The sequence below is a fragment of the Pyrgilauda ruficollis genome, unplaced genomic scaffold (assembly GCF_017590135.1).
Source record: "Pyrgilauda ruficollis isolate IOZ18807 unplaced genomic scaffold, ASM1759013v1 scaffold7, whole genome shotgun sequence".
Classification (NCBI taxonomy): Eukaryota; Metazoa; Chordata; class Aves; order Passeriformes; family Passeridae; genus Pyrgilauda; species Pyrgilauda ruficollis.
In genome coordinates this window covers 8,589,010-8,609,884 of record NW_024528821.1, presented here as the reverse complement: position 1 = coordinate 8,609,884, position 20,875 = coordinate 8,589,010, and the positions used below count along the sequence as shown (strand labels likewise).

General features: G+C 43.2%; 1 protein-coding gene across 2 annotated transcripts in view; it reads right to left on the bottom strand.

Annotated features, from left to right (window-relative positions):
- The window catches only part of SH2D1A (SH2 domain containing 1A), a 30,897-nt gene that overhangs the window by 6,108 nt on the left and 3,914 nt on the right, over positions 1-20,875 (bottom strand). The window contains exons 2-4 of one of the 2 annotated variants that reach the window (XM_041485232.1): positions 14,937-14,985; positions 9,644-9,784; positions 9,213-9,357 (exon numbers count right to left, since the gene is read on the bottom strand). In XM_041485232.1, the coding sequence (XP_041341166.1) occupies positions 9,213-9,349 (137 nt within the window). In that variant the 5' untranslated portion in view covers positions 9,350-9,357; positions 9,644-9,784; positions 14,937-14,985. Of the gene's footprint in view, positions 1-9,212; positions 9,358-9,643; positions 9,905-14,936; positions 14,986-20,875 lie in introns of those variants that run through there. The other variant, XM_041485233.1, reaches the window with a different exon arrangement.

Here is a 20,875-nt window from a genome sequence, read left to right as displayed (position 1 = left end):
TGACTCTGAGCTGTCTGTTGGCTCTCAGCGCTCTGCCAGAAAGGTTTGCTAAGCAAAATGAATTGAAAAATAGAGGTCAGATAAAATAATATTAGAGGTCAGATAAAATAATATTCAGTATTGAAGTATGGTGAGAAACAAGATAGGCAGCTATCCTGCATTTTTCAAAATATTACACTGTAAAGTTCTTCAGCTGAGCACAGGGAAAGCACAAAGGACAGTTCAGATTAAAAGCCCATGAGGTTCTGAAAAAGGAACAAGAATTTGAGAAGATGGACGCTTTGAGCACAATGTGGAGAATGGGAAGAGAATGACATTGTTATCACAGCCTCATGAAGGACAAGTGAGAGCTCTCCACTCTCCTGGCAAATGTTCATGTTTTTCCCAGAGAAGGAAAGACTGAAATGTCTGAGGGATTTTACTGTGCTGAAGTTGAAAAACACAACATTATCATCTGTTACTGGCTCTGAAGCCACCAGGAAAGCAAGACACTGTGTAAATGGGAGATGACCTGGACATCCACATCTGCCTCTTCAAAGGCAATGCACAAAGGAAGGAAGGCGCATTTTGTTAAGAGGTTGAACAGCTAGATCTTCCCATTGAACTACTTTCCACTGGGACCTTGGTCTCCACAAAATGAATTACAGCTCTTCCGATAAGTACTCTCCCAGTGAATGTGATCTTATCAAAACTTTCTGTCATGCAGCAGGAACTTACTTCATTACCACTTCAAAGAGTTTTTACCTTCCATTTACAAGTGATATGACTTTGGATGAAGTTTACTGCTACATGGGCAAAAGCCTCCCATGAGAAAGGTTTTTATGATTTAATCTACCTCACATGAACTAAGATCAGTGTGGGCTGAAGGAAGATCAAGGTGTTTTTCTTAAAAAGAAAAATTAAATAAACAAATTAAAATAGAGATTGCAGAGGACATTACCTTCCAAAGAGTAAGGCATGTAACACTGGAAAAAAGCAGGTGAAAAAGTTCATTTACTGAAGCTTAAGTCTCAGGAAATGAGAAATTCTCCAGCTAACGTAAGAGGACAGCTCCATTTTCTACATTTTACTGTCTTCAGGGCAGTAAAAAAAAAAATCTCCTAGAGAGACACAATGTTCCTGTATGTGGTGTGAGCTCAGGGTGCACTCTCAGTGACACTGGTGTACCAGCACATCTTGGAGGAGGGCCAGCTCATGACACCCAGGTAAAGATTCACTGAAGGGCTCCCCAGTTCCTTCACCTGTCCCAAGGACAGACACAGCCTCACTCACAACAGCAAAGCTCCTCTCTCCTGTCAGTGAAGCTCAGGGGACAAGAACAATCATGAATTAAAATCTTGATGAATGAGGCTCTATACATTTTTGATCATGGGCAAAAAATACCAAAATGCTGGTGAAGGGAAGCAGAAAAGAGCCATTGCTGTAAGGACAATACCAGACAGCACTTATGAAAGAGTGCTCTGGTCACCACTAATGACATTTTTGTGACATCTCACCTTTTTTTTTTTTGCCTCCATAAGGAAGGACATGTTATACCCGCTGGGAACTGCACTAATACAGCCTCTGTTTCAATACTTTCCCTTGGAAAACTTTGTCAAAGGAAAACCTAGAAAAAGTATATTACAGGAACCAGTCCACTTTATATTACAGGCTTTTTTTTCTTTATAGCCAGATAATTCCTCCCAAAGAGTTACCAAGGCATCGTTCACAGATGACATACTGAAACACCATCTGTCTACCTGTCCTCTCCATTCCTCCTTTTTAGCTGTGATCAGACCTGTTAAAGCTGCATTTACTTTAACAGGTGAATGATTACAATCTTCTGCACCACTGAAATAGCCCGAGGACATTACACGCATGCTGCAGATTAAAATTAATGATGACATTTCAGCTGCATGGTATACTTTAAAATCATTTCCAAATACTTTGCATCTCAGTTGGGGAATTTTATTAAACTAATTTTTATTCATTTCTGAGCCCAAAATTGAACACATTAAAATAGAAAAAGACAGAGAGACAACGGAAAGCCATGTCAGCAATAAATTACATCAATTTCTTCCTCTGGACGTATCTTTCTCTTCAGATGTCATTGTGTTATGTCAATCACCTCTTCTTACCTGGTACATTTACAACCTGGCCTTACCTTGGAATTCACTTTACAACATAGTTTAAGAACCAGACCACGGTGTAGCCTACAAACAGTGGTTCTGAGCATTAGACTGCCCAGAGTCAGTTTCTTACACCTTTGCCACATCTCAGCATTTCAGACTGAAATTTCATTTCTTTGGTTTACCTCACCCTTATGAAGGGATGGAGAATGCAGAAGGGAACATGTTAGGCAAAACAATGCTTTTCCCATGTTAAAAAAAAAGAATCTTCTAATTGTCAGAGGAGGGTGTGCCCAGTTATCAGAGTAAGACATAAAATTTGTTGGAAAGAAGGTACATCTCTTGCACTCTCTGAAAGCAGTAGTGGCTCTCTAGGCTGCAAGAGAAGCACCCTCTAGAGGTGTTAGCAGTTGTAGCATCACCATGTCTGGGCTGGTTGTACTGTGGGCACTCAGCCAAGCAATGTCCATGATCTCAAATGTGTGTTGCCTGGCCTAGATTAGTGAGATAAAAACCAGAAGGTAATTTAGTAATTGGGCATCTTGGACAGGAATTTTGGGATTAGGTGGGATGGATGTGGAAGGAAAGAAAAGGGGACCAATATCTATGCAAGCTGAGAAAGGAAACAGACCTCAGCAATGCAAGCAAATCAGCAAGTTGTGCAGAATAACATTGGTAGCCTCAGAATCCCTTCCCATGGCCCTTACACTGGAAACCCAAAACTAGAGGGTACTGCAGACCTGGGCCTCCTGTGTCACCTTTCTCTTCTGTCAAACAGAGTTAAACTCTTCATCTCTCAAGCAGAGATAATGCTTACAAACCACTTAATGCTATGGAGATGAGAACCACACTGCTCTGGAGAGGAGCCCTGCTGGGGAGCTCAGGGGGGACTCCAGAGTGGGGGTCAATGGCATGGAGCAGATGAGCACAAGAGGTCAGGTTGGAGCCACTGCTGCCCTACCACAGGTGTTTGATGTAGCTCCTGAATGCCCAGAGGCACCAACTTCAGGCAGTTTCCTGGTGGGCAGCCCTGGACAGAGAATGTGGGTGATTGCATGGGCATGACAGGAGCTGCAGAGGTGGGAGATGGCCACCACAAAGCCAAAACTCCTGAATTTAGGGGAATACACAGCAGTGCCTTGGCGCCTTCAAGCTTCTCCTCACTCTCTCCTAGAATTTGTATTTTCTGTTTGACAAACAGCCTGATTTCCTTCTTATTTAAGTCTCAGCTAAGTACAGCAACTGAGAAATTACCACCCATCAGCTAACTCAAGCTGAAGAAATAGCGTTCACATTGAGATCATGTGCAAAATACAAGCTCTATGTCTGCAAGAGTGAATAAAAGGGGTTAAACTGGTGTTTACAACATCTGAAAAGCCCAACAGAGTGACTGTAGCTTAAATCACAGCAGCACTTGAGTGAACACTTCTGTCACTGATTTCTGTCGCTGATTCCTTTATCAACACTTCTTGTGGGAAAAATTTACCCTCAATATCGCATGAGTAATACATATTAACTTGCTGTAATGCTGTAGCATTATGTAAAAAATGCATTATATTGATTTTCTCTTCTGAAATTAACAAAAGCTTAAAAGAGAAAGTTAAGTCTTGTGAAATAGCTCTGAATTTATGCAGAGATTTCTGTGGAAGATTGTCAGTATCTTTACCACTTCAACACTCCTAACTATCTGAAGAAATGCTGCTGATTTACCTAAAGAGCAAGTGTGCAGCCTTTCTGAGCAGGGTCTGTGTCAGTCTGGTACAAGGAGATTCCACCCAAAAGCAATACCTCAAAAAGGAATTTCTTGAAATTCAGAAATAAAGTAAGAATTTATTCAAATCTGAGGTGCTAAATAAAAGGATATTATCTTATGGCAGGCCAGTAACTTAGCCTCCCACTAAGCTTCATCAATTCCATTATTCAGGTTATCTACCTATCCAAGAAAAGTCATTGGAATATGTGAAGGTCATTAGCCAAGTTATGTTCAGCAAAGACAACACTCACTCTTAGCAGGCACCTAAAATACTCACCTCAGTAAAATTTACCATTGTGCTACAGAAGATTTTTTTCAAAACTGAAAACAGCATGTGATATTTGCAACAGTGATGTTGAATTTAGGGGCTTCTTCTTTTGTTTCAAATTATGTCTTAAATGCTGATGATGATTATGTGCAGTGTTATAAAAAATGCAATTATTCTGTCATGTCTATCAAAAAGAATACATAGGAAACAAAGGAAATGCTAAGCTGAAGCTGGCTTGTGATCCTGTATTACACCTTTGTACTGTACAGCTGATGTATCTGTCTCATCAGAAAGTTTCAGCACGTTGCCTTGAACTTGTGCACCGTGGTTACAGTGACAGAAAAAATAGCAAACGTAAAATCTGATAGGACTGCAGCCTATCCCTGTTGCCATTACTGTTGCTTCAAGAGCTCTAAACAGCTTTCAATTCCAGCTTTTGATTATTCTCCACAAATTTAATGCAGCACAGTACACAAACGGCTGGTTTCAAACAAATCATCTGAACATACATTTTGACAAGGACGTCATGTTTGTCTTACTTACAGCTCTGAAACAACTACTAACATTCTCAGTATTTTCAAGTATGTGAATTTTAAAACCCAAACTACAAATGCTTTATCTTTGCCAATTCAGGCATGAGCTGCTTGTTTCTGCATGTGTGCTCATATATCTGTAAAGGAACATGGGGCTTTTGGCACTCTCAGGCATTTTCTTTATACATTTTTCAGGCAGGGTTGAAGAGGCTGCTCCTCAAAGTAGTCACCATTAGTGTGTCCCGTGTCCCCCATTGACTTCATTAGGAGCTGTGAGCACAGAGGATTTCTGAGTGTGCTAAAAATGTCAAACGGGGCATTGAGCAGAGAGGAAACCAGACCAGTAAAGAAAGCTCCCTGGAACAATCAGGCTTGATATTAAAACCCTGGTGTACTGTGTGTAGTGTCTAACTTGTTTATGGGTAAAACGTGTATGTTTTATAAAGCATATGCATTTCTTCTAGACCAGTTTTCAGGAACAGCAAAAATCTTGCTTTTCAGTGCAACTCTAAAAATTTCCAGGAAAGGACTGGGTACCTCTGTTGACATATTCACAACATCCTTAAAGCAGGTATTATCAATTCAGTAATGATATTCATACAATGAAGACCCGAGAGCATCTGGTATTAAAATCTTTGCCAAAATCTGAAAGCAGCACCTCTGTTTGCAAGAGGCCCGGAGCATACAATTGCAAATCAAAACCTTCCTACTCTTCCATGCATAGCTTAATTGTGGTCTTAAAATATTTTTGAAAGTGGGTCCTTTGTGCTTTGCTGCAGTCACACCAAGAAAATATTCATTGTCTCTTTGAAGGCTTTCAGGCACACCATGTGCACATCCCAGCTTCAGAAAGTGGAAAGTGGCATTCAAGGGAGATAAATCAGTAGCTCAGGAGAAACAAAGAAGAGAGAAAGCAGAGAGTTTTCTAGATGAATGCTCCAACAGGGCTCTGCCTGCTGCAGTTACCCACCTCTATAGGTCAGGTTTTATGCTACTACCTGTCTCTTTTATGCTTGCCCTGTAAAATCAGCGTCAGTCACAAGGGATTCATGAAGTCTTTGACTCTTCTCCTTTTTAAAGGTCAGGGCTCTGCTTTTTAATTGGAAAAGCAAAAGGTGAATGAGCCTGACCATGAACACTGCAGTCCTCATTGTGTGCCTTAAGAAGCTCAAAGCCTGCCAAAATATGTCAAGGCTTTTTGGAGGTGCTCGAGGGGGAGGTGGTGGTGATCGTGGCATTACAAATTTATGCAGTTTCTTGGGAAAAGGAGACATTGAGCATAAGCAATGCAGTGAAATCACAGGGCTTGACAATTACAGTAGCTGGAGCTGGAAGTGCAGAGCAGCCACTACTGTGAATTCAAGCAGATGACACCACTGTCACCCAAATATATACTTAATTGCTCTTTTGATAAATATTTCTTTTCCCCTCATCAGAATGTTGCCTTGTAATTCCCCTGTGGTGAAAAATGAAACCCTAAAAAGGGTTAGAAGCTGTAGGACTTTATGTTTGTTTTGGTTTGTTTTATTTCCCCAGGGAAGTGGAGGGAGAGGGCAAAGAAGACAGACTGAGCATGTGTTGATTTTGGAAAACTGGACTATTTTTCTCTTTTTGATTTCTAAGGGCAATAGAAATGCTACCGGCAGTATAAAACATATACACTCCTGGTAGAAATTTCCATTGGAAACAAGAAAAATATTTTGTTTAGCTCTGATACTTATTGCAGTATATCTTATGGCTGACCATCTTTATTTGCCATGCTTCAAAGATCACTACTTCTCATAAATTCACCTTTTGTCTTATCTTCATATGTCTATATATTCTTATAGTGATCTTCAGCATGGATTCTGAACCATAATGTAAACTGCTGAATAACTTTGTCATTCCTAATAATTTCCATGATTTATTTAGAATGAAGGCTTTTTAAAAGCAGAGAAATACTTATTCTTTCTTTAATCTTCTTTTTCTTACAGAGTAAAACAGCAACTGCACACTTCCCTCAGTTTTTACCAGGGCTGCCCTGCACTTGCATGTTTGTCACCTGTTCCATCTCTGCCCAAGATGTTCAGACTGGAATTTGGACAGGTTATGTTCACTGGCTTCTTTGCCAAAGCCAGGCTTAGCATTCTTCACCGAATATGGATCTCCACCTCTCACACCTTCCCCTTCTGCTCTTCCAGTCTCTCCACTAAAGTGCTCTGCTTTGGCAAACTTTGCCTGTCAAAGCACTTCCCTAATTTATATCCACATTTCTTCAAACTGTCATTGCTATCTCAGTGTGGGATACTGTCCTGGTATAAAAACTGTCTCCAAGTTATTGTGTGACATGCTGTTTGCCATATCTGCTATTTCTTACGTAATTATTTGAATTAACTATTAAGAAGTACTGGAACCAAGGCTTAATTCTGCCATTCTTCAGCCACCTTTCTTTCTGTATCAGTTCATACTCATCATAACATTTTCATTTAAATTTCATCTGGATTTATCCAAGATGCTATTTCAAATTTCCTTTATAGAATAAGCATCAAGGATCTACGTTCTGAGCCTGCAGAACACTCACCATTAATTTTTGGTTTTTTGCTTTTACCCTTTTGTTTATTATACATATATTTCAATGCAACATACCATGGAGACACGTATGGCCCACAATTTTGGAAGCAATTTGGTCTGTTTCTTACTGAAGTATCTTTTCCTCCAAAGATTGCAGAGATTCACAGCTAGAAAAGCTTTAATTTCTTCCTATTTTCATTTTCTATATTTTATTTCATTAATGAAATTTCTTTCAAAGGGCATAAATTGCTATCAATATACAAAAAATCTCAGCTGATAGTGTACAACTGAAAGACCTTGTCACGTACCTACATCCTGATTTAGACTGATGGTGGACTAATTCTAGTATTCTCTGTCTTATTCAGCATTGTAACACTATTCCTGACCCTTTCTCTAATGTCTTAGTGTTTCACCTGCACTGAATGACTTCTGAGTGTAAGGGTGGCATATCCCCATTTCCTCTGATAGTTATTTTAAAGAGATTCTGCTTTTATTGCCTATTCCCATCACAGGAATCATAGCACTCCTTACCTCTTGCTATGTCCATTCCATTTTCATTTAACTCAAGGTGCTTATTATTTCTCATTTTTCAGCTCACTGTTAAGGTATTTGTTAGCAGGAGCACCTAACTTGCTTCACCTGATTTCACGAAAGAAGAAAAAATACATTTTCTGCCACAAGGACTTTCCCTGAGAAGAGTGTTGTGTATTTCTGGATCATCTGCAACCTTCTTGCGTGTTTTCATTTACTGGTCTATAACAGGAACATAATGATGCTCACCCAGAGCTTAATTACATATTGTCAGAAATGTATTCCAGAGATTTGGGGAAAACCTGACTTAGGACCCTTCTTCCCCTTGTGGGTTTTTTATTCCTTATGTAAGCTGATTTCATGCTGGACCTAAAAGGGTTTTCTCTAGAGTTCCTTCTCCTACTGAGGTACGGCATAAGTGCCATTTTCGTTCTTCTGATGCAACAGTACAGTGTCACCAGGACTTCCAAGAATTTTGCCAACAGTAGGGTAATTAAGTTTCCTCATTAAAATGAGGTCCTATGAATATAAACTCCCCCAGCTCTCCCAGGGGAACCTTTACTCTCTCTCTGACAGACTATCCCATCAGATTGCTCCCTTTTCACCCTATTTGATGAAACATTATCACCTAGTTTGTTACCATCAGAATTTCATGTGCATTACACGCAGTTTGCTCCAAGCCTCGTGGCCTGTGGGACAAGCCACAAGCTTGTGGGACTGAGAGCATCCTGAACAAAGGCACGTTGTGGATGGCAGCACTCGGTGTTACCTTTCCCAATGACAGGGTCACTGGGGATGCCACTGAGCACACCATGGGCACACTAGGGAAGCAGAAGAACACAGGCAGAAAGCAAGAGGGTTATCCAGCACAAAGAGGCAGTACACTCAGCCATCCTGAGCCAAGTCGCCTGGCATTTCTCCATGGCACCTTGCTTATCCTCCCCATGTGCCTGCCTGCTTTCTCTTCGTGGTTTTTTGTCTGTGGGAAGCGCGGGCTCTGCAAGGCAAAACCTGCTCTTCTTTGCTTTGCAAGGGACCCCACACCACTTACTGCGCCCCTCTATCTTAAGTCAATGCGAAGGAGACAAAATCTCACTCACATAAGCACATGGTAACACTAGAACATGTTTTGTTGTGGAGACACCCCGTATTGTGGAGGGGACTGTCGGCAATCAGCTGCCGCCTGAGCAGCCCTGGCAGCCCCGCTGCCCCGGCCCGCTGCCCCGGCCAGCCCCAGCCAGCCCTGCTCTCCCGGCCAGCTCTCCCGGCCCGCTGCCCCAGCCCAGCCCCGCTCTCCCGGCCCGCTGCCCTGGCCAGCCCCGCATTCCCGGCCTGCTGCCCCGGCCAGCCCCAGCCAGCCCTGCTCTCCCGGCCAGCTCTCCCGGCCCGCTGCCCCAGCCCAGCCCCGCTCTCCCGGCCCGCTGCCCCAGCCAGCCCCGGCCAGCCCCGCTGCCCCGGCCCGCACTCACAGCACGCAGAGGCAGTAGACCCCCGGGATGCTCTCGCTGTCCCGCAGCAGGTAGCTGCCGTCCGTGCCCGCCGCCAGCAGCAGCTTCTCCCCAGCCTCTCGGGTGATGGCCCCGTGGTAGACGGGCACTGTGTCCATGGCAGGGCCTTAGGATTTTGAAAACCACAAAGCCCCGCTGCCCCAGCCAGCCCCGGCCAGCCCCAGCCAGCCCCGCTCTCCCGGCCCGCTCTCCCGGCCCGCTGCCCCGGCCAGCCCCGGCCAGCCCCGCTGCCCCGGCCCGCACTCACAGCACGCAGAGGCAGTAGACCCCCGGGATGCTCTCGCTGTCCCGCAGCAGGTAGCTGCCGTCCGTGCCCGCCGCCAGCAGCAGCTTCTCCCCAGCCTCTCGGGTGATGGCCCCGTGGTAGACGGGCACTGTGTCCATGGCAGGGCCTGTCCCGCTGCAGCTGCTCTCCCGCACCTGGCGCTTCCTCCTGTGCCTCAGCCGTGTGCTCCCTCAGCCTCCCGTCTGGGTGGCAGATGTAAACAGGATGTGTTCACACCTCTGAAGCCTCTGCACAGGGTGAGACAGCACTGAGGGAAGAGTGAGGAACGAACACAGAATTTTTGTGAAGTTTTTTTTTTTCCTATGCCCCTTTCTGTCTTCCTTTTACGTAGGCTATAACATCCTCACACCCTCACAGCTCTCCTGCAGGGGTGTCATTTCACATCCACTCTGGCCATGTGGCTCCTGCTCAGCAGGGATGGGCCTGGCGAGGCGCACGATGGCCAGGGCCGACCGGGAGGGCAGGAGCAGGGCACTGCTGTCAGCGGCTGTGCCAGGCTCGTCCCTCTTCTGCTGTTAACCCAAGGCGATTACTACTCCAAGGAGGGATTTTTTTTTTTAACCTCTTGTTTTTAAAGTCCCCAGGGATGAGACTAGAGGAAGTCAGCTGACCTCACTGTCACTGTCCCACCAGAGCACGCACCTCAGGCTGCGGGTGCATGCACAGCCCCTGCTCCACGCCAGCTGCTCCAGTGCCGCAGACACCAGCCCCAGCTGAATCACCTCGGCAGGGGTTGTTTTCAAAGCCTTTGCTGCTGTTTAATCACTGCTAATGTCGGGGTGTCATTACTCCTACTTGGAGGCAGGCAACAACCTTGGCACACACAAGGCTCACGTCTTCCTGGATGCCATCGCTGCCAGTGCTGCCTTCATGTGGGGCATGAGCTGGCATCCAAAATCCTGAGCCATGTCTGAAAGAGGCATTTCTCTTCACCTGCTGTGGCTGAAGACAATTCCTCAGTATACTTGTCAACAGAATGCTCCCACATGCACATGCACAGCTGTTTGCAAACAAACTGTCGATGTGCCCCACAGATATTTCCAGCCATAGAAAAAGTGAGTATGTTTCCCTGTAGTTATGGCCACCATGGGGCTGCAGCAAGCTCAGGGCTAAATTCATCCCTGGCATCAGGCTGCCACCCTCTCTCCAAGATCCACCTTCCCACACCTGTGTGAGTGAGCAAGAAGTCAGTAAAATATAGCAATAAGTATGGGTTGTGGTTATGATTGATTGCTTTTAAATTGAGTTTACTAGCAGGACAGGACAGAATCAAATAATCTCATCCAGCTGCTCACAGATGCTGTGTCCTTGTTTAAGTTAAGGATAGGTGAAAAAATAGCTTTTAAGATACACACAGTTCAGGAAAAAAAAATGAAATTAAAAAATAGCAAAAATGATGGCTGCTCTTTTTAAGCTTCAATCAATCACAGTGCTTTTTCTCTCAACAATTTCACAGTGCATGTCTTTACTTTTTGATCTTCAATATAGTTTTTCCTTGGAAATATCTTTTTCAAACTAGCTTTAGTTTTTCCTTTTGAGGGATGGGCATTTCTGATGTGAGAGTCACAGGGCACCTCGTGCACGGGGCACTGCACAAAGTCACTGGTGGCAAAGCTGCAGCGTTTGGAGACCAAGAGCCTCTTTCCCCACAGGGAGACCCTGGCAAGTGACTGCCTCCCTGGCTGGCACTGAGAGGCTGAGAAAGCTGCAGAAACCTCAGCTGAAGAGAGACCAGAAACTCCCACCACCGAGTTTATGGCCTTTCTATCTCATTATGCAGGTATTTATTACCCCCTTTACGTGAACCTGGGGACTCACACATCCTGCTGGGTTTTTTAAACCAGTTGTTAAAGTATTTGCACATAAAGTAGTTGCTGCCGACTGCAAATCTGATTAATGTGGACGGCAACAAGCTGTAAAGCAGCTGCCTATTTCTTTTCATTTTCCAAAGTACCTGTGCTTTTGGGGATTTCATCCAACTTTCCCATTTCTTAACCTATTCTCAATATTAATAGCTGATTTCAGAAGAGGTATGTGTGTAATTAGCTGGAGAGGAAAACCAGACAGAATCATTTAATTCTGCAGATTTCATTGTCCCACTCATCAGATTTCAACTAAAGTAAATCATAAAACTTTTCACTGTGACATCCTCTCCTAATGTGGATCACTACCTTACCCAGCCAACCTTCATTGTCCAGCACTTGGATGAAGAAGCATCTATTACTGTAAAACAGCTATAAACACACTTTGCTAGTCTGGTTAAGAAATCTATGAAGTCCAGCTGTTGAATCTCAACCCCAGGCTTCCATACAGATCCCCCCCCCCCCCCCCCCCCCCCCCCCCGCCCCGGCCGCGGGGGGACAGTCATTCTCCCAACAAACCCCCCCCCCCCCCCCCCAATGGCTAGGGGAATTGCAGCTTTTAAGAAATCATGGAAATGCTGTGTTTGGGAACAAGGGACAGTAACACTGAGGCACCTGCCAGGGGCTGAAATGGTTCATGTCTTAAACATTGTTATGAAGGGGTTTTGCCCATTATAGCAAAAACTGTATAAAGAAGCCACAAGCACAGAAGCCCACCCCTCCCTGAAGATGCCTGACTGGAACTTTGGACCCTGAGTTAAGACACGTAGGTAAGATAAAGGGGACACTATTGGTCAGTAATCTCAGGCTGAGGGAGAAGAATGCATCCACAAGCAGCTATGCTGAGAATCACCTCTGGCCATGTTTGGGGTGGGGAAGACCACAGCCTACAGAGGCCAGGTTTACACAGACCCTCCCACAACTGAGGGTGGGGGGAGGAGGTTTTTTGTGCATGGCATAACCTCTGGTCAGAGGCACTGAACATCCATCCTCCCTTACACAAATAGGCCCAGCTGTGAAATCCCCAACCCCACAGGCCACATGCATGGGACATCCACATGGGAGGCAGCTGAGGGGGTGTCATAATCCATCAAAGACCCCCCAGAATGCTCCCCAGACTCATTCCTAAGGCTTTGCACCACAACATTGCAAGTGACACAAAGTGATGTAACAGACCCAGAGTCTGTTGCAAGACATCACCAAACTGCCCCCCACCCTGGGGGGAGGTACCTGGGCATTCCCACCTGGCCTGAGCATATGTTATTCCATTGGATACTGTGCTTTTCAGGGGACCCTCACCACCACGAAGACCATCTGGAGAGGATCAACAGAACATCATTCCTATCCATGGATTCTTTGGATCATGAAGTCTTTGGAAATTGTCTTTATTCTGTCTCTGTCACTGTCTTTCTCTTGTTCCCTCCCCCTCTTTTCTATTTCTTTCTCTTCCTTTCACTCTCTCTTTCTCTCTCTCTCTCTCTCTCTCTCTCATATTTACTATTAAGTAAAATCCATACTGTTGACTTTGGCATATGGTCTCATTTGCACCTTAATTCAGTCAGAGGCTTTTCTAATAACTGTAAAACCAGACCATAACAGCACCAAGCAGGACAAACTAAACCAAAGGATACAGGAGCTTCTTGGGCTGAAAGAAGATAAATCATGACATGCTAACACAGCTCTGTACCACACTAGTGAGGCTGGAGGAATGCCCCCAAACAAGCCATCTTCACTGCAGTTTGGCATCCAGTCAGACTCATACTGACTGTTCCAGGTTTCATCCATTTATTCTTGTGGATCTAAAGCATTGTTTGCCATCCTATTTCACACTGCTGCCTGTGTGCCATGGGGCTGAGAAGGCAAAATAGAGCAGCAGGTTGGGAGCACAGGGAAATGAGAGAGAATTGAGGCTCAAAGGGATGCTGCTCCTGTTGGGATTATGTCCCCATCACCTTCCAGAGAAAATGGTGATTTCTTTAAGCATCCAAGCACTGCCCTGTAAGACAATGCACGCTTGTTTTGTTTGAAGAGTATTCAGCATATTTTGGACACCACTCTTCTAAATCAGTCCAGCTAGCAATCCCTGCAATATGCTATAAAAAATTATCTAAAAAATACATGAAGGAAAGGAAGTAGTTATAAGTGCTCTGAAATATTTGGTCATGAAAAACAGGCTCAGACAGATAGGACTGCATAGACCTCTTGGGTCATCAAGTCTACTTCTCTGCTATCTTAGGCAAACACATCATGTAATACCCTTCAGAAACTCATTTAAGTCCATCTTAAAAGTAGCTTGGGATTTGTTGTTGTTTCCACTGCTCTCACTGGAAAGCAATTGCAGAACATTGCTATTCTGTTGTTTGGAAACCTGCTTCCAGTTCCTATCCTAAATTTATTCATGACCAATTTATGCTCATTTGTTCTTGTGCCAATATTGTCCTTCAGTTTAAATAGATGTTTTCTCTTCCTAGAGCTTATGCCCATGCGGTATTTATAGAGGCCTCCCTCAGCATTCATTTTGCCAAATTCCTCTGCACTGCAGGCTCTCCTTTCCATGGTCACCCTAATCATCTTTTTCCATAGTTTCCCAAAACTGAAGCAAATAATTTGTGGATAGTGAGCACCATCCTGGCTGATTTCTAACTCTTGCCTCATACACCATTACAGGTGTTTCATTACCCTGGCGAAAATAGCCAGATTTGTATGGCCTGTGCATTCCCTTCCTTAGTATTTTCTTACCTATAAGCATGCAGGTATAGTAGAAACCTGATTAACAAAACCCAGATGCATGAACTGGCAGTCAAATCCTTCTGAATTTTGTCTAATTTATCCTGCTCTCAAGGTCACTCAGTTCTTCCTAAATGAGAGTGTTATTCATCTTTGCAGTGACAGTGCCTGCCTCCCTTATGCCACTGGTAAATTCCATTAGCACACACTTATTTTTTTATGGGATCATCATTAATTAAAAATGTTAAATATTACTAGGCCCAAGACTGATGTTTGAGAAGCCTTACTACCTTCTCTCAGTACTGATCTCCTCCTACCATCACATTCTTATTCACTTTTTCATTTCTGTCTTTATCTCCCCTTTTAGGTAATAATTTCCCACATGGCGCTGTACCAAATGCTGTACTTAAGTTTAGATAATTAGCTGTAAGCACTTCCTTTGTCTTGAAAAATCAATTATGATGATATTTCAGGTGCCGGAACTTGTAGAAGTACCTGAGAAGTAGCAGAAGGGAGAGAGAAAATGAAATTACCTGAAGTTTTTTTAACACCTTTTGAAAGATTTGGGTTGATTTTCAAAGGAGCTGCTTCATTCATCCCTAGCAATGACATTTTCATACATTGTTGAATTTTATAACAATTCTGAATATCATAACACTAATGCAAGAGCATCATTAAAATTCTCGGTTATTGTTACTTGACTGAAAATAGGAATGACCTTCAAGACCTTTATGAAATTAATCCTACTGGAGAACTGTTATAGGAAGGCCTAGTATAAAGGGCTATAAAGCAAGACAAAAAGCAAAATACCTGCATTGGTAGTTTTGCTGATACAACAGTGTTACCACAAATGCCATCCCTGTAGAAATACAGAAAAAACACCTTCAAAACCAGGAGCTTTTGTAAAGTTTTTGACAAAATATCTAATTGGTAAGATGACACATTAAAACACAGCTAAGTTTAAATATGATTTTCACTATTTCATGTCACTTTCATTTTTAGTGTAATCTGAAAAAATATTCAGAACAGTATAGAACAGTATCTGCAGAGAGATATTTGCTATTCACATAAGAAAATAATGCTAATATTTAGAAAAACAATGGTTATTTTAGAGTATCTGCAGAGTCACCATTATCATGTTTCCTTTTTGAGCTGAAATGAAAGAGGTTGAGAAAAGCAGGCTACAATTAGCAAATGTGTAATTAGCTGCAAGGTTCTGGGCATCAATGCAGAAGGAGAATAAAGAACTTGTGGCTTAATATTCACAGATGAACATGTATTTATACAGCCTCCACGTTAGTCATCATATTCTAAGTGTGCTGCTTGGGAAAAAGGGGGCAGAAATGGAAGCTGGTGATAATAAATAGAGTTTGGATGTAGGTGTGGATTCCAGCTTTATATTCTGGGACACACACATTGTTCATATTGAGAAAGGCCAACCTGTGTTTAGCCTAGAGAAAAGGAGAGGGCCTCTTGCTCTCTTACAACTCCCCAAAAGGAGGGTGATGGAAGGTGAGGGTCAGTCTCTTCTCCCAGGTAACAAGTGACAGGATGAGAGGAATGGCCTCCAGCTGCATCAGGGGAGAACTAAATTAGATATTAGGAAAATTTTTTACATGGAAAGGATGGCCAAGCATTGGAATAGACTGCCCAGGGAAGTGGTGAAGTCACCATCCCTGGAAGTGTTCAAAAAATGTGAGCACTTGAGGACACAATTTAATGGTGAGCATGGTAGTTATGGGGGTGGTTGCAGATCCAGGCTTTTGCCCCTTTAAATTAAATTTATAGCCTAAGGAAAAACCTCATTACCTCAGAATATTCAGTACCCAAGGCACACATTAGCTACTATAAGAATTTCCCTATGATGTTGAGAACTTGAAAAAATAGACTTTCTCATCACCTGCAAATCAGGTGTTTGGTGCCATTGGTCAGAACTCGTTGTGGAGAAGAACTGCGAATGCAAAAGGTTATGGACCTTTATGAATGAAACTCATCAACATTTGTCTTCTGAGCACAGGTAAATGCCCACAATACCATAAATGACGACATTTCACTGAACTTTAACAATATTATTTCCTTTGTGTAGCCTCACTGCTTACCTGCGCAGTTGTTTTGAATGCTTTGTGAGTGAGATAACAGTAAAATTGAAAGCTATATGATGTAGGTGAAATTCATATTAAAAGTCATCTGTGTTTTAACGTGGTTTCTTTTGCCAGTTAATATTTCTTATATCTTCTTTCTGCAGAAGCAATGCAAGAGCGGGCTATTTTCCAGTGCATGTGCATTGCCAAGCAGAGATGCTGTTTATGATAATATCAGCATAAGAAAATTTACTCAGAGAAGCTTGAACCTTTTTAGTTTGTGCTATTACTCTTTCAACAACTCTTTCCCGTAAAATTCAGCAATGCGCGGGCAGTTATCAGCATTAGGCATCCAACTGCTTTGAAGCCCAGAACCTCCATGTCTTTATGATTTCGCTGAACTAACTTCAAAGTTGACAGGGCTAAATCACATCAGGGTACTCTCAGGGTGCAGCAAAGGTCCACACAGGAGCTCTGCCTGGATACGTTCCTGTGCGAGCAAGTCTGCAGTTGAATATTCAGCTTTAGAAACTAGAGCTCCACACCACACACACAGAAGTTGAAGTTGATTTGCTGACATGGCCTCTGAGTTTCTAACAGATATTTACCTGAATTACAACAGCACCATGTAATTAGGCATAAATAAGGGCCTTTGTTCTGGAGGGGAGGAAAGTTTTATCGGTTCTGAACCATATGCAATTGTGTGTCTAATTTCTGCCTGCAATTATTTCAAATGCAGATCCAGATGATAGCATTTATATTCATTCTGAGATTCATTGAGTTTGAGGCCAGAAGGGATCATTATACCATCTGGCCTGACCTCCTGGATGCCACAGACCATTACATTTTCCCAATTACCTCTATATCGAGCCCTGTAACATGTGTTTGACTAAAGCATAACTATTTTTGACTAAAGCTTATCTCCCAGTAAAGCACCTAGTCTTGATTTGAGGCCATCAAGAGGAGAGAATCCACCACTTTGTGAGTACTTTGTTCCAATGGCTAAGCACACTCACCATTAAAAATGTAGGTCATGTTTCCAATTTGAATGTGTCTGGCTCCAGACTCCATCCACTGGATCTCATTACACTTCTCAGAGCTAAGTCAAAAAGCTCTTTGACACCCACTATTTTTTCCCCTGTGTAAGTGTTTATTCCCTGGAGTCAAGTCACCTTTCAAGTATTTTGTTTTGGTTTTCTCTAATAAGCTTTGGTGAACTCTGAAAATTCACAGGGCAAAGTTGGTTTTGCAGTCCTTCTGTGCATTTTTATTTTACCTGATATCTATTTCAACAGTGCCCAGATGTTTCTCTTGGTGCCAATGATGCACACACGGAGCAGAGGAGTTTCTGCCACCCTGGCAGCATGTCCTGACCTGCTTTCCTGTTAGGAACTTGCAGCTTATAATGAAGGGTCTCCTTCCCAGTACCCAGCTGTGAGGTGAGGCAAATGACACTGTGCTGAAGGTTCATAACTACAGAATTCAGAATGTACCAGCTGATCCCAATGGGAGCAGTTTATGGTATAATCCAGGTTTCTTTTATGATGGTTCTCACCTCATCATCCCATACTAACAATTTGTGGTGATGCACAAACTGCTTCCCCTGAAACCAAACATTGCTCATGGCAAAATAAAAATGTGCTCTGTTTGCATTTCTTTGTCCAGCTAGAGTTTCTGATATTTTGAGATTCCAATCATTAGTCTACCTGTAATAGCACAAAGGGAAAATATATGGATGGGAGGTGTTAAGATTTTGGCTGTTTATTAACCAAGTTTAAACTAATTGTTTGAACAGATAGTTCAGTACAGCCTAGCAGGTGTTCCCTCATTGCACTGAGATTTTTCATTTCATGAGTTGGTCAAAAACTATTGTGGTGATATTCTGTTGGTCTCAGCACAGAGAAATACACACACATACTTGCACTGAGTATTTTATGTAGATATCACACTAACTGTGGCCCTCATTGCATGCTTGCTTCACACACCAGGCAGTCACCAAACCAGACACAATCTCATACAGGAAAAAACCCAAATGTATTCTGGTTATACTAATAGTTCTTGGAAAGTTTTGCCTTGGTATTTTGGGCACAGCTTGCTTTTCTGGCCTACATCACAGACTTCAACAATAAGAAAAATTATATTTCTGTACAAAAAAACCCAAAACCAAAAAACCCAGAACAGATGTGTTCATGTATACACATACACACGCACACATGCATGTGGAGCTTATGAATTTTAAAATAGCTATGTTTATTAAATTTATTTTCTTTTTTTCTGACAGATCCTGAAAAATGTTCTCATTAAATGTTATCTTTCCTCACTAATGAAAGACTGCAACAGAGTTATTTTGCTTCAGCCCAAGCCAGAAACCTTGCATTGGACTCAATGTCAGGCAATACCATCTGCTCATAACCTACACAGATACTAAGATGACAGTAGTTCCAATCCTGTTCTGATTGAAATCAACAGCAGAGCTGCCCTGGTTGTAATGAGAGCATGAGCCAGTGAAACTTCTCTTGACAGACAACAGGAAACGTGGGTTTTTTGGAGAGCAGCAATCTTTAGGCAAGGACTACTCAGCATTCGAGCACAGATTAGGAGAGCACTGCAGATCTGGTATCCCCAAGCAGGGCAGTGAAAGTCTGTGGGTGGACTAAACCCACGTCCTTTTAATTTCACTATTGATGACAGACTCAAATACACTGAGTGAAAAGAGCAAAAGAAATTGAGCCAGCCAAGACAATAACATTTACATGCCACAAGAGACTCTTACTCCTTGTATCACTGTCACAGCTCTGTGCATTTAAGGCCATTCCCTGAGGCAGATGAGGGTTTTCCAAAGGTTAGAAGCTAAGCAGATGAAGTCTGGGTGATGCAGAGAATCCACATAACTCTGGGTCACTGCTTTCAATCTGTACCAGATGGGTCCCCTCTGAGAGCCAGCATGCTCCTGCAAGGGCCTGCAGGAAGCCATTCCCCTTGGCTGGCACGCCTTGGCAGCCCTGCTGGCTGGGAAGCCTTGTCCCAGGCATGGCTGAGCCCTCCGTGTCAGAGGCAAGGTGAGCCAGAAGGACAAGATGAGGAAGAGTGCATGGGTTACAAACCTGTCAGAGTTCAAGAAGCATTTGGAACACACTCTCAAACACATGGTGTGATTTTTGGGGCTGTCCCCTGCAAAGGCAGAAATTGGACTAGACGATCTTTGTGAGACCCTTCCAGCTCAGGATATTCTGTGATTGTGTGGTGGCTTACTACTGTATTTTAAGATAAATAAAACTGTGTCAGGCACAAAGACACACAGTCTTCAAGGCTGAAAGGGAAGCCTCACCTTTGCCTCCCGTGATGTGTCTCTTGGCCTGTGGGTAACAAAATTTGAAATGGCAAAGGCCAGTAGGGAGCGGAAAAAGCTAAAAGCACCAAAAATATCGTCCTCGCCCATGTCAAAAGGGAAGTTTTATTTGGAGCTGAAACCTGCTGCTTGACTTGGCATAACATACCCATGAAAGTCTGGTAGCAGGTCTGTGTAGGTGGGTCCCAAGTCTCAGCCTGGGTGGAAAACTCCCCTGAGGCTGCTGCCCCTGCAGGACTGGCTCATTAAAAGCAACTGTAAAGTACTTTGATTCCTTGAGTCATGTTTTATTTGTATGTAGTCATCATGGCTCGCATGGGGATGGTGTCTAAGTACGCTGATGCTGTTTGGGGACAGCATTTTCATCCTGACCTCCCTGCCTGGGTGAGACCACGTTCCCCTCTCCCCGGGACCTTAAATCTGCAGGTACTGACAGGCATTTTGCTGAGAGAACTGTCACCTAAAATACCACTGAAAACCCTCACTTCTAGAGGTACAAGGAAAATGTCTATGGAAAAATGAGAGACTAGATTGGTTAGATACGGTTTTTTTGCCCAGTGCTTATCACAAATCCCCTCACAGCAAAAACATTAGCTGTGTCGGAACAATTTGCACTCAGGCTTTCCAACCGGTAGTTCAAAAAATGTAAACATCAGGCCATTAAGATTTAATTGCTTTTTATATTCTCCGTGGAAGCTTTTACTATGAACTATTCATAAGCACATTCAGGGTTGTCAAAAAAACCAAAACATCAGGGCTTTGCGTTCAGAGGAATGAATGTACTCAGGAACAACTTCAGTTAGCAGGTTGCAATGACCCTGCCCTGAGAGAGCCTCCAGCCCTCCAGGGAGACCCCAGCCCCCCGGTCTGGGGCAATCCAGTGGCAATGGGACACTTGGGGACCACACTGGTGCCAGGAGAGGAAACAGTGCCAGCCATGTGGGCTAGACAAGGCACATCATTCTATGCTGCTAAATGTAGGTGTTTGACTTCAATTTCCTTCTCTTGTTTGACAGATAAAGCCAGCAGAAATCTCTGACCTGAATTATTTTCCTACTTTAGAGAGCTTCTCGCCAAATATGAAGGGGTTTTCCTCCACCCAGATATTGTATTGCAAACTTTAAAGTAAAATACAATTCCGATTTTAGTTTCATTTAATTAGTTTTTTACATAAATATTTAATTAAATATTTTCCTTCTTGTGTTGTTGAAACACTTTCTTTACTATTCTTCCTGCAATATTTTCACCTAAATTTTCTAAGAGACAACAGAATAAACCTGGCAGACTTTAGGGCATTCTATTTTCCTAACTTTTCCAAA